The sequence below is a fragment of the Aspergillus lucknowensis genome (assembly GCF_044049455.1).
Source record: "Aspergillus lucknowensis strain CBS 449.75 chromosome Unknown BJX67scaffold_55, whole genome shotgun sequence".
In the NCBI taxonomy this organism is placed as follows: Eukaryota; Fungi; Ascomycota; class Eurotiomycetes; order Eurotiales; family Aspergillaceae; genus Aspergillus; species Aspergillus lucknowensis.
Window position 1 is genome coordinate 176,176 of NW_027263599.1, and position 13,288 is coordinate 189,463.

The window sequence follows — 13,288 nt, forward strand, 5'->3', positions numbered from 1 at the left end:
ATCAGGAGATAGTCAAGTTGCTGCTTGACAAAAGGGCTAATCCTGATATCAGTAAGGATGGCTTGACACCACTACACTTCGCTATAATCTATAGATATCAGGAGATAGTCAAGTTGCTGCTTGACAAAGGTGCTAATCCTAATATCAATAGTGATGGCTGGACAGCGCTACATGATGCCGCGCGCAATGGGTATCAGGAGATAGTCAAGTTGCTGCTTGACAAAGGTGCTGATCCCAATATCAATAAGAATGGCTGGACACTGCTGCACGGGGCCGCGATAAATGGGCATCAAGAGGTAGTAAAGCTACTGCTTGATAGAAATGCTGATCCTAATATCAGTACTCTGGATAGCAAGACACCGCTACACTACGCCACGAAGAACGGGCATCAAGAGGTAGTGAAGCTACTCCTTGATAAGGGTGCCGATTACAGGGTTCAGAATGACTCCAATATAATACCACTACGTTACATCGAGGGGAACAAGCGTCTGGAAGTAGTGAGGTCGCCCGCCCGGAAAAGGCGCAAATACTAATATTGTCAATGAGGATGTCACACTTTGCCGCAATCAACAGGTACCAGAAAATTAAAACGCGGCTGTCTGACAAAGTAGAAGATAATAAAGCTGCTGCTCAACAAGGATGCTGGTCCTAATATCAATGATAAGGATGGCTGGATACCACTATACTACGCCGCGGAGATGCGAGATCAGGAGGTGATGAAGCTGTGTCCATCGGTGTCTTGCCAGTCCAGCCCCCCCGCAAGCAGCCCCTGACTCGTTGTCTTGCAGGCCTCGCGAGGCCCAGTACCTCCTGGCTTCGATGGGCACCCGTTCTTTATCAGAAATTCGAAGCAGTCCTTGCTGTTATAGGTCAATCGCTGCTTTGGAACTCGTATCCGAGGTTGGGCTTGCGGGTGGTGGATGTTGTATCCGGCTGCTCTTGCTCCTCGCGTGTCGATACCAACTTGATGGGCTTAGGCCGGGCGCGGTACTCTGCATAGCGAGGTGTGGATCGTGGGAGCTGAAGGTAATTTGCGAGGATAAAAGCCAGTGTTGGATTTTGTGATCCTTTGATGTGATCAGGAGCTTTGTCGGCCGGAGGCCCGGCACTTCAACATCGCTGCTTGCTGCTCGCTTGAGGTTGAGTTGACTCTCCTTCGTTTGCTTCTCACTTCTGCTCCTCTGGGGATAGAATTGGTGGAATTCAGACTTGCGAGGAATAGGAAGTGAATTGAGGGAGTAAGCTCTGCGTACACTTTCACTTTCATGGGGTTCCTTGTCTTTCTTTGTGGTTGGTTGGGCGTCTCTTTCCTCGTCAGCCCGGGACTTTTCGCGACAGTACACACTTCTCCGTAAAGACATGCTTGCTATATTCTCCGAGTATATAATATTCTAGCTTAACTAGGTATAGATAGAATAGAAGAAAAAGAAAATTTTTGAAATACAGAGATTATATGTGAAGGTATAAAAATAACATCATAGACTGCTATTCTTCGAAATCGCTCAGAACCCTATTAAACACACCCCCTTAAGGTAGGACTCGACACGTTTACTTTGCCATTCCTGACACATCGGGCTCCGGATATTTCTATGTTTCGAACGTTTGGCCCATTGGGGTTAGAATCCTCTGTTTTTGGTCTATAGGCATTTTTTTTGGAAGTAAACACTCACCAGAGCCGACAACCTATCAGGATATTCCTCTTCGACACTAGGAGACAATGGTATGAAGGTGGAGATGTAAGTTGGAAGCATATTTTTTCACTTCAACATGTCCACCTCCTTCAACCCCGCACTCCTTCCATCACCTTGACTTGCGCAAACGCGGTGCTTGCTTTTGGCTGCTATTTACCTACATAGGTCTAAAACTTAAAGGGTCTAGTACATACGACCATAGGGTGTGGAAAACAGGGCTTCCCGTCCGCTCAGCCGTACTTAAATCACACGCCGGCTGGTTAGTAGTATGGTGGGTGACCACATGCGAATCCCAGGCTGTTGTATGTTTTTTGAAGCATTAAGAGAATTTAGAGAATTTCCCCATGCTGGAAAAGATAGCTTATAAAGGCGTTTCGCGGACTTGATACTTTAAAGATTCCTGAAGAGCAAGATATCTGTATAGCTCTGTCTACAGGTATTTTAGTAGGAGCAATACTGCCTTTTGTCAAGGAACTTTTTATGCAAGCCAGGTCAGCATTAACGGTGCCACCTGCGCTGTATCATTTTCGCCCAGCGAATATAGGTGCGGAGGAGCTGGTTGTTGCAATGATTTTAACTTTCATACTTCGATTTTGATTCGTCACCAGTATTCTACAAAGGCTGGTCACGGTATTGTGGGGAGGCTGACATCGAGAAAGCGGGAATATCGGCAACAACGGCTTTTCTGGCTGACATGAAACTCTAACACCAAACAACATTATATTGAAAATCACTATTCCGCGGTTACTTATATTAGCCCCTTGTCCCTTCACTGGAATAACTGTTTCTTTGTATACATTATCGGTCGCGCATCCTTCATTCTCTGACCCCAGCATCAAGTCTCAATATGTCAGCCCCTGTTTGGTTCATTACGGGTGCCTCTGGAGGTCTTGGTGAGATCCTGGCTCGTCGTGCGTTGAGCGAGGGTCACCGTGTCATTGGTACCTGCCGCGACAAACAAAGATCGTCTTCGGTTATAGAACCTTTGCGAGATAGAGGCATGACTGTTATAGAGTTGGATGTTGCTGGTACACAGCAATATATCACCACAAAGATACAGGAGGCCATCTCTATCTATGGTCATATTGATATCCTCGTGAATAATGCTGGTTACGGAGCCCTTGGCCCTCTTGAGCGCTTTACGTAAATATTCCCCCATACCCTCCTCAGGCTCCGCATTTGCTCCGTTACTAAAATCATTTCACGTATAGGGAAGCCGATCTCATGAAGCAGATGAAGACCAATACCTTTGGTCCTCTATATATTGCGCAGGCAGCTCTGCCAAGCATGCGAGCTAGGAGAGGTGGGATGATTGTGAATGTGAGCAGCTACGTTGGTATTCGTGGTGATGCAGCCAATGGTGTCTATGCTATCAGCAAGTTTGGACTCGAAGCTTGGTCGGAGTCCCTCTCAAAAGAGGTGGAAGAATTCGGGATTTCAGTCCTGGTTCCGGAATTTGGGGCGTTCCGGACGAATTTTTTAGACCACAATGTGTTCAATCAACCATCGAAAGGCGTTGTTGCCGGATACGAAGGGAGCTTCGCAGAATTGACGTTCGACGGCATTAAGCGGGCGGGCCAAAAGCAGCCTGGTGATCCTGCTAAAGGCGTCGAGCATCTTTTCGAGATCATCCTGAAGGGCGGAAAGCTGCGCGGACAGAAATTGTTCCGAATTCCGATCGGAGCTGATGCTGTCCGGGTGGTTGAGGATAAAGTTGCGAGGGTGAAAGCTGATCTAGAAATTGCAAAAGCGTTGGAGGAGTCTGATAGTACGCTTCTTTGACCGAATCAAGCGAACTATAGAAATAAAGCACTGCAGTATGATAGTATATTTGGAAAGAGCAAACAATGAGATATAGTTCTTATATGCGGCTTCGGAAGACATAGCTCATAGTCCTAGCTATACTGCATGTAGCTGCATCCGAATCTGAGTTACGGTATTTAACTAGCTCGTATAAATCATGGTTTTTAAGGGAAAGATTTGCCAGAGCTATGGTATTAAGCCTAATACTCGGTGATGTTGATATCGAAATATCACTATACAGGTCATTGTTCAAATCTATGTACTCTAGAGGTGCTGGAGGTCTGTCATCCGAAGTTCCCAACCTAGGCAGTGCCAATTGTGAGTACATGCCCAATAAAAAGTAGAAGAGAGAAAGATAATTTAGCCTTCTGTGGAATTAGTATGGCTTTCGTGGTATCAGAAGTGGACTAAGACGATAATTACGGGGAAAAAGAAGAAAGGGAGCATCAGGGAGTCGGGAGGCATTAAGCCAGATCGCCAGATTTCCCGTCTTCTAGTTCCCGTCCTAGGGCTTTCTCGCGGAAAATACGATAATTTACGATAAACTCAATGGCGCAAGATGGACTCCCAAGGAAGCGCTAGGCACTCTGCAGTGAAGCCAGCTGAGAGTTGGCGACCCACCCGAGCAGTCAACAGTCATTTCGGATCCACAATAACCCGGTCCAACGAGCGCCGAGCATGCAACCTCCCGTGGAAGAACGCTGACACTGGGCCCCCTGGTACACCTTCTTTTATCAAGGCTCGCGTTATTGAGAACCCAAGACCCCAGAACGCAAACAGACTAGCGTGCACGAGTCAGCAACACTTTTATAGCATATTGATTCTGCGCAATAAACAACTATCATCAACCCTCAACGCCATCATGCCGTTTCGCCCAGACAGCCCTGTCGAGCTCCCTAATGGTGGGTTGGTGTGCAAAGATCATCACCTGAAGATCTGTGGTATCTGCACCGTCGATTACAGCTTCATGGACGAGGACGATATTTACGATGAGCCTGACGACGACAACGATATAGACGATAGTGACGATGATATCGGGGAATTTCCAAACACCCTCCGCTTCCGCTTCGCTCCATCCCCATATTCAGTCAACACGGAACCCGTCATTCCCGGCAAGTATAAACCTCCCCGTGACGGGGATTCCCCGCAGACGCTGTTCCCTGCGGGGTGGAGCACTGAATCTTCACCACCCGTGCTCCGATTCATTCATGCCTCTGACCCTAAGCAATTCCTTATCTTCACTGACGGTGCCTGTCTCAACAATGGCCAAGCGAATCCCAGGGCGGGCTGTAGTTTTGTCTTCAGGCCTTCAACCGAAGATCCCCGCGTAGTTGGCCACACGGATTTTCGCCTTGAAAATAAGGGACCGACTGGTGAAATGCACCAGCAAACAAGCAACCGGGCAGAGCTACGCGCGGTCATTTCCGCATTACGATTCCGAGCTTGGTCGGGTGAAGGTTGCAGCACTCTGATCATTGCGACGGATTCCGAGTACGTTGTGGAGGGTGCGACTTCATGGATACGGGGATGGTTACGGAGAGACTGGAAGACGAGCACGGGTGCAATTGTCAAGAATCGAGATCTATGGGAAGCTTTACTTGACGCAATTAAGGAACACGATCGTTGGCGAATGGATGTCAAATTCTGGCGTATCCCCAGAGAGTGGAATACAGAGGCGGACCGTTACGCTAGGCTTGCAGCAGCGCGCGATGAGACCGAGGAATACGAGAATGTGATAGGGCTTCTGGTCTGAACATATATTTTTACAGGTGTTGCACTTGCAGAGCAGGTTCCGAAACTGCATTATTTGCATGCATTATGCATTATTACTCTGATGTGGTTAGGAAAAAGAAAGGTCAGCTGCTGAACTTGAACGACAGGAGTACTTCGATATTCCTGGTATCTTGGTTTAAGTGCATCATACTATTCACGGCTGTCTTCTTGTATGGACTGCGAATGCACCAATTCATTATGCGGAAACACGGCCCCCATGAACCCAACCATCTCCTTTGGTATACCTAGTTAGTCATTATTTCTCACGCATCCTGTGTTTCAGCTCACCAGTCACACGACGCTCCGACGAGCCGTCTTCATCTCCTGCGTTTATCCGAGTGTACTTCAGGGACATTTCAACCTTCGACCAACGTGCCTTTTCATACAATTCTAACCGACCTGGTATCTCGCCAGGAGCTGTACCGAGGGGCAAGAATGCCGCAAGTGAACCGCCGTCCTTGATGGCCATTGCGCCTCCTTGCCCGAGGACTGTCTCGTTAATACATATAATAATTGACCAGGTATGGACAAGAACTTACAAGGTTGGAATGGATGTGCTGCATCTCCGATCAAAGCGGCATGTCTACTAACCCAGCGCGGTAGATGGTCCATATTATATAACTGCCAGGCCTTCAAATCTTTGTTGGTGCTCTTGACAAGGCTCTGGACAGTACGGATATTTTCGCTAAATTCTCTCATCACGACTTCTCTGCTGCTTGCTTTTCAGCCGGTTCTGTGTTAGTTGTACCTTTTTCATGTTGTCAAGGGTAGATGCCATCTCCTGCAGCATGAACCTGTGCCGTGCGTATAAAAGCGCACAATTTGAGGACCTCATTGTTTGAACACAGATACACCAGCAGCCTTGTTTTTCCCCGAGGTCCACTCTATATATCGTCCTGGCTGGATATCCGTAGCTATGTTAAGGGCTCGAATCTCGCTTGTGGGGAGAAGCCACCGGAAGCAGGCCTTGCCTGTAGGATAGGTAGGCGCTACTTGTTTGCGCGTAAGATGGCCTATCAACGTTAGCCTACCAGATTATCTCTTCCTTAACCTTCATATATAGACCTCGGGAGTCATACATGAAGACCGTCAGCACGAATCAGTAGATCAGCTGGGATTCGCATGTGGTCACCCACCATACTACTAACCAGCGGCGGGTGCCGGCCGCCAGGTGAGCCGCTCACCCCTTGGGGGTAATCGAGTCGCGCAGGCCAGTGTTAAAAGTGTAGGTATGCAATAGACGGGTAAGCAAATCACGCGAGAGAGATAAGCTACTTACCCTGGTCCATAGATTAGGAGACTATAAGCATTATTTAGCTCTATAATTTAGACCCCAAATACTTGTCACGGTCGGTGCCTGAACCGGCAGGCATCAACGACAACCCCGCTCTGACCCTGCTCAGCTGGCTGCCCGACGGCGGCCCAACAGCCAATTATATAAGGATCCTGACTCTTGCATGTATCCTAGTTCTCCAAGCAATTTGTTCTATTCCTCTTGTAATATAATCTCCTGTATAAACCTAAACAAGTTCCCTTACAAAGACTAGTGTAAGGCGTTGGGATTTGGCGAAAGTATTCAGCCATCGCGATGCCGGGTGCCAGCAAGCGTCAAGCTGCCTAGTCTTCGTGAAGGGACTTGTTTAGGTTTATGCGGAGGATTCTATTGCAAGAGGAATAGAACAAATTGCTTAGGAAACTAGGATACATGCAAGAGTTAGGATTCTTATATAATTGGCTGTTGGGCCACTATTAGGCAGCCATCTAAGCAGGGTTAGAGAAGGGTTGTTATTAATACCTGTTGGTTCAGGTACTAACCATGATAATTTATTCCTCTTCTAAATTGTAAACTGTCCTAGTTCATGCTAAGCTATTTTAGGTAATATTTTATATAAAAGTTATTTACTAATTAAATTATTAATAGAAGATAAAATAATAATAAAGCTTTAATAGAGTTTTTAATATAAAGATTCTATCTTTGGTTTAGTATTATAGAGTAGTTAGCTTTATAAATATTATAGATTCCCTATAGCTTGTAGACTTTAGTAGGCATTATATATTATTAAATTATTACTATAAGTTAGTTCTATAGTAGCACTCTAGTATTACCAGGAATATGCTATATAAAGATTAATAAAATAATATAAAAATATGCCTAAATAGAAGTTATCTAGTACTATCCTTGCTACTAAGTAGTAGAAGGCTGCTTGGCTAGCCAAGGAGTAATTACCTATAAGTATCCTATTAGAGTACCATTAGAAAGCTATTGATTTGGTATTAGATAGGGTTATTGCTAATATTAATATAGCCTCCCCTCCTTTCTTCTTCTATTACTGCCTCCTCCCCCCTTATATATAGGATTTTTGAGTATTTAGAAGTAGGGTTCTAATATTTCTCAAGTAGTCTTTTCCTCTGCTATCCTTGCTGCTTTTAAATAGTTTTTTAATTATCTTGGGGGTAAGTATTATTTATTCTACTATTAGGATATAGTTAGGAAGCTAATAAGTATTATAAGCTTTGGCCTGAATCCTATCCCCCCTATCTTTTTTATCCCTGTTCCTGCCCCTGCCCCCCTCTATAAGTATATACTATTAGTATACTAGAAGAGTGCAAGTGCTAATATAAAGAAGGGTTTTTATATATAGTATATAAAGTATACCTGAAAAGAGGCTTCTAAAGGGTCTAGAAAGATTATAGGTCTATTAATATATAAGTAGTAGCCAGGGTTTGCTATATATGCATGGTATGCCTGCCTGGGCAAGGTCTGCTAGCTACTACCCCCCCCCCTGCTTCTTTAATATTGTTTGCCTCCAGGGTCTTGCTACTAGTCTTCTGGCTATTATAAAGACTAGGGCCTTTAAATGCTGTCTAGATGCTATATTTAGATAGTAGGATAAGGTCAATATCTCTATCTTAGTACTGCGTGATTTAAACTGCAGCCTTTTTCTAATACTTAATAAGCTAAGGGATGCTAATAGTAAGGCTCTAGTTGGTATAGAGGAGTACTAGGACTAGTCTAGTTTTTAGGATATTTAGTCTATAGCCTGCTAGTAGGTTGGCTATGTTATACCTTTAGGTATTTTAGTTTAGTTCTTTTTTTGAAATAAAGAAATCCTTTCCTTTGTTAATAGAACTCTTTTGTAAGGCGTCGGGATTCGGCGAAAGTATTCAGCCGTCGCGACGCCGGGTGCCAGCAAGCGTCGAGCTGCCTAGTCTTCGTGAAGGGACTTGTTCAGGTTTACGCGGAGGATTCTATTGCAAGAGGAACAGAACGAATCGCTTAGGGAACTAGGATACATGCGAGAGTCAGGATCCTCATATAATCGGCCGTCGGGCCGCCGTCGGGCAGCCATCTGAGCGGGGTCAGAGAGGGGTCGTCGTTGATGCCTGTCGGTTCAGGCACCGACCGTGACATCTTTTATAAATATATGTAGATTTAGGATATTTCTATTAAACCTTAAAACCCTATGGGAAAACAAGGAAGGATTACACCTTTAGCTTGATATTAGTTATATTAAAACCTAGTAGGATAAAAGATTATAACTTCTTATATCTTGACTAATAGGGCTTAGCTAGTACTCTACTAGCTTTCTTGTACTCTTATATAGTCTCCTAAATATTCTCTAAGTTTTTAATAAGTTTCCATAAATTCTTGTAACTAGGCTATCCTTGCTATTTAATAAGATATTAAAGTTTATTGTAATAATAATAGTAGCCTAGTATCTCTTTAACTTTCTATTCTTTATAATTATTAATAATAATTAGCTAGGTCTCTATTAGCTTAGTACTAGGTTACTAGTAATACTCTTTTAATAGCAAGATATGGAAGACTAGATATATCTTACTATATATCTTTGGAAGCTATAAGTAGTATACCTGCTTTTTAATAGTATTAATAATTTTAAATAGATTATTATATTTTAGATCTAACTTTTTATTTAGCTACTATAACTTTAGATTCTTGGTTAATAAAAGGACTTTCTAGCTAATATAGAATTATATTAGTATATAATACTTGTTATAGTATATTACTTGCTATATAATAGCTTTTTATAAGATCTCCTTTAATTAAGCATGGGTTTTAGCTATAACTTGGAGTCTTATCTCTACTAATATATTTATGATTTTCAGGTTAATAGCTTCTAGCCTAGATACTACTAGGTTTATACTATACTAGGCTATAAAGGGTAAATAACTTATAGACACATGCTTAGCATTATTATATATAAATTCAGCTACTAGGAGCCAATTAGCCTAGTTACTTTATTAAAAGTTTATATATATTTATAAGTATATCTCAAGCATCTGATTCTAGTACTTAGTTTGCCTGTCTATCTATAGATAGAAGGTAGTACTTAGATAGCCTTTAATTCACAGGCCCTAATAGAACTAAGTCTAGTACCTACTAGTAAATAGTATTCTTTTGTTGGTTACCAAGCTACATGGCATGCTAGTCTTGTAGGCAATCTCTATTAGGAAAAGGTTAGCAAGTTCTTTGGCATTAATTATATTTATAATAGATAGATATCTTACAACCTTAGTATAGTAGTTAACCACTACTAATATAGTATTATAAACCTGATTCTTATAGGTTAATAGTAGCAAGCCTATAATAAAGTCTATTAATAGGTCCTGCCATGGTTCTTTTAATAGAGAAAATAAGGATAGCTTCCCCTAAGGTAGCTATCTAGGCACCTTTATCTTCTAGTAGATAGGGCAGTCCTAGATATATACCTTAATATTAGTCTATAGGCTATTCTAATAGAACTTCTATTTGACTAGATCTAAAGTCTTCTCCTGGCTAAAATATCTAGTATATAAGTTATTATGGTATACCTTTAGGATTTCTTGCCTTAGTATAGTATCTAGGGGTATATAAATAGCCTTACTATAATATAATATACTACTATTAACATGTTATCTATTTAATTAGTTACTACTTGTATTTTTAAGATTGATAGTTTTTCTACTCTCCTTCTTTTTTTCTCTTGATAGCAAGCTATTAAGGATTTAGCTAGTATAGGTATCCCTATGCTAGGCCTAAAGGATTATATCTTAAAAAGATTGCAAAGTTATTCTATAAAGGGTTTCCATGCTAGCTACCTCCCTAGCTAGCATTTAAAGAGCTAAGAGTTCTAGATCTCTACTCCTCTTAGTTAAGGCATTTCCTAATACTAGTAGAGTAATATTGCCCTAACTATCTTTACAACCTCCTAGCTTACTTTAAAGTATAAATAAAAGCTTAGTAGTCTACTTTATACAGGCAGGCTTATAGTCTCTTCTATATAATAGTATATTAGTAGGGTTAAGATATTCTAGCTAATATTCTATTTTAAAATCATATACTACTAGGAGCTTTATCTACCTAGCCTGATATATATCTAGCTTTATAATTTTTTTTAAATAAAAGTACTTTAGGTTTGCATGGTTATACTATATATAAATAGCCTATAGTATGCCTTCTAGGTAATACCTCTATATCTTAAAATATTTGATAATAGCAAGCAACTCCTAATTATAAATAGGATATTATCTTTTAACTTCTAATAGCTTCCTTAAATAGAAAGCTACTAGTTGCTAGTTAGTTTACTATTACAAGCTTTCTAGCCTGTTAATAGGCTATAGGAGAATTCCTACTATTATAAAACTAGAGGTATCTATAATCACTAGGATTAGTCTATTTAGATTAAAATATTGCAAGGTTAGAGGTCTTTAGAATATAGCCTTTAGCTACTTAAAGATATCCCACATGCTCCCTGCTAGGTAGATAGAATCTTTCTTCTAGCCTTGCTCTATCCCTTTTAACATATTTAATAGGGGCTTCGTGATTTTTGCATATTAATAGATAAAATACCTAAAGTATCTAGTAAATCTTAGAAATACCTAAATATTATAGTAGGACTATAGCTCTAGCTATTTACTAATAGTCTACATGTAGTTAGGATTAATATAAATACTATCTTGTCCTATAATAAATCCTAGAAAATATATCTTTATCTAATAAAAGTGTTACGACACTGCCCGCACCAACCTAAGGGCGGCCACGCCAGGCAGAATCCGCGGACAACGACAGCCAATCAATCAGCCCGCAAGAAAGAGACGTTCAAACGGATGCCCGCAACTTACCCAGGGGCTCAGTGAGCAAAGCCTGAGCGCTAAACCCGAAAGGGCAACCCCGCGAGGAAGTCTACCATATATGCGACTCTACGTACTTGACTCTCTGGTTAAGGTCCCACGAACCAAATGCTCATTGGAACTCATGATGGAATCCCGCGGCCCGCTGCCAATATCCTCAGAGGAGGGCAAGCTGCCTTAGGAGCGTTACCACTCGCAGGAGCCCGTGGTCCCGTACCACGTGACTAAGGTATACAGCCAAGGAATGGTATACCATATACCATCAGGGTATAGGAAGACCATGTGGTACATGGAATACCATATGGACGGGGAAGACTGGTGGAGAAGGAAATACTTAAAGACGCTCATTACTACTGTATCTAGCTTTCCTATCTTCGTGATCAATACTACTGTTATTCCAGAGTAACTTGTTCTAAGGATCTTTGCGAAGCAACTCGTCTAGTACTTACTCTACAGGCTATAGTATACGTACTATAGGCTGGCCCTGCCCTTTCACCTCGACTTCAACTGGACCGTGACGAGTCTCCATACTCGTTGGACGTGATCGCACCAGGTAAGACAAGTCAATCCGAACCCTTCGGAAGTCCCGTGTGAGAGCCCGGGGTTAGAAGCGCACGAGAGGTCGTCGCTTCGATAACAAAAAGCTATATTTTAAAAGTTTAATATAGAGGTTAGCCTGCTAGAGACATGCTAGCATCTTGCTAACATGCTACTTATATTTTTTTTTAGTTTAGGAGTAGATAAGGATATCATCCAAATAGACTATATAGTACTTATCTAGGATCCTATGTATTACTTTATTAATATAGGCTTAAAATATTATAGGGATATTATATAGCCTAAAAGGTATAACCATGTATTTATAATGCTTATAGCATGTTTAAAATACTATCTTCTACTTATTGCCTTGCTAGATATAAATCTAATAATAAGTATCCTGTAGGTTAAGCTTGGTAAGATACTTTACCCCTACTAGCTAATCTATTAGCTTATTAATGCAGGGTAGTAGGTATTAATTCTTGATAGTAATAATATTCAGGCCTTAGTAGTCTATATATAAATAAAGGGACCTGTTGGTCTTGTAAATAAAAAGTACTAGTACTCTAGTAGTACTAGTTAAATACCTTATCTAGCCTTATTCAAGCATCTTATCAAAGTATTTATATAGTATCTTTAGCTTATGCTAGGATAGGCTATATAGGGCTTTATATAGTAGTATATAACTTTTAATAAGAGGAATTATATGCAAGGCCTGTTTGCTAGAAAGTTTTATAGCTTCTTTTTTTAAGAAAACCTATACCTATTTCTTGTATTACAGGAGTAGTACTTGCAGCTCCCTATTACTTTTAGATTAGAATATTACTATTATAGTAAGGGTTATCCTTATTAACTTTATAAATTGTCTAGGATTCTTAATAATAAGCTTGGGGGTTCCCTGGTAATACTACTAGGTACCTGCTAATAATACAATATTAGGGTCTACATGTTTTATCTATTTCTATCCCAAGATGACTTAGTATTTAGAATTTAGGAGATTAGTAATATAATACTGTTATGAACCCTCAGCCTACAGTCAGCAGAGCGGAGTCACAAGGCAGAAAGTCAAGGCTAGGGAGCCACTTTGGATTTAAATCCAACCTTGACAACAAACCAACGAACCTGAGCACTGCCCGACTCCGAGACAAGGACAAACAACGCTACGAGAATATGACCCACGGACCACACGCCCACACAGACAACAATCACCGTCACGAGAAAATACCGCGTATCCCCCGAGTACGACGGAGAGACCACGGTTTGAAACCGTGGCCACCACGTGACTACTATGGCCTACCGCAGGGACGAAGGAAATAGGAATTGTTACAAAGGAGAATTTCGAATTGCTCCAA

General features: G+C 41.5%; 3 protein-coding genes across 3 annotated transcripts; 2 read left to right on the forward strand and 1 right to left on the reverse strand.

Annotated features, from left to right (window-relative positions):
* Window positions 1–2,368: 2,368 nt before the first annotated feature.
* On the forward strand, window positions 2,369–3,533 carry BJX67DRAFT_266838 (SDR family oxidoreductase). Its single transcript, XM_071026446.1, has 2 exons — window positions 2,369–2,834; window positions 2,903–3,533. Exons 1-2 carry the CDS (start codon window positions 2,539–2,541, stop codon window positions 3,471–3,473), a joined length of 867 nt encoding a protein of 288 aa, XP_070882193.1. The 5' UTR covers window positions 2,369–2,538; the 3' UTR covers window positions 3,474–3,533.
* A 660-nt stretch (window positions 3,534–4,193) lies between these two features.
* On the forward strand, window positions 4,194–5,425 carry BJX67DRAFT_266858 (ribonuclease H-like domain-containing protein). The gene has a single exon (XM_071026447.1). It carries the CDS (start codon window positions 4,357–4,359, stop codon window positions 5,245–5,247), a length of 891 nt encoding a protein of 296 aa, XP_070882194.1. The 5' UTR covers window positions 4,194–4,356; the 3' UTR covers window positions 5,248–5,425.
* Window positions 5,426–5,523: 98 nt separating this feature from the next.
* BJX67DRAFT_384957 (FAD-dependent oxidoreductase) lies at window positions 5,524–5,966 on the reverse strand (the record flags this gene model as incomplete). Its single annotated transcript, XM_071033763.1, has 2 exons — window positions 5,524–5,756; window positions 5,807–5,966. 2 exons carry the CDS (start codon window positions 5,964–5,966, stop codon window positions 5,524–5,526), a joined length of 393 nt encoding a protein of 130 aa, XP_070882195.1.
* Between the last annotated feature and the right edge of the window lie 7,322 nt (window positions 5,967–13,288).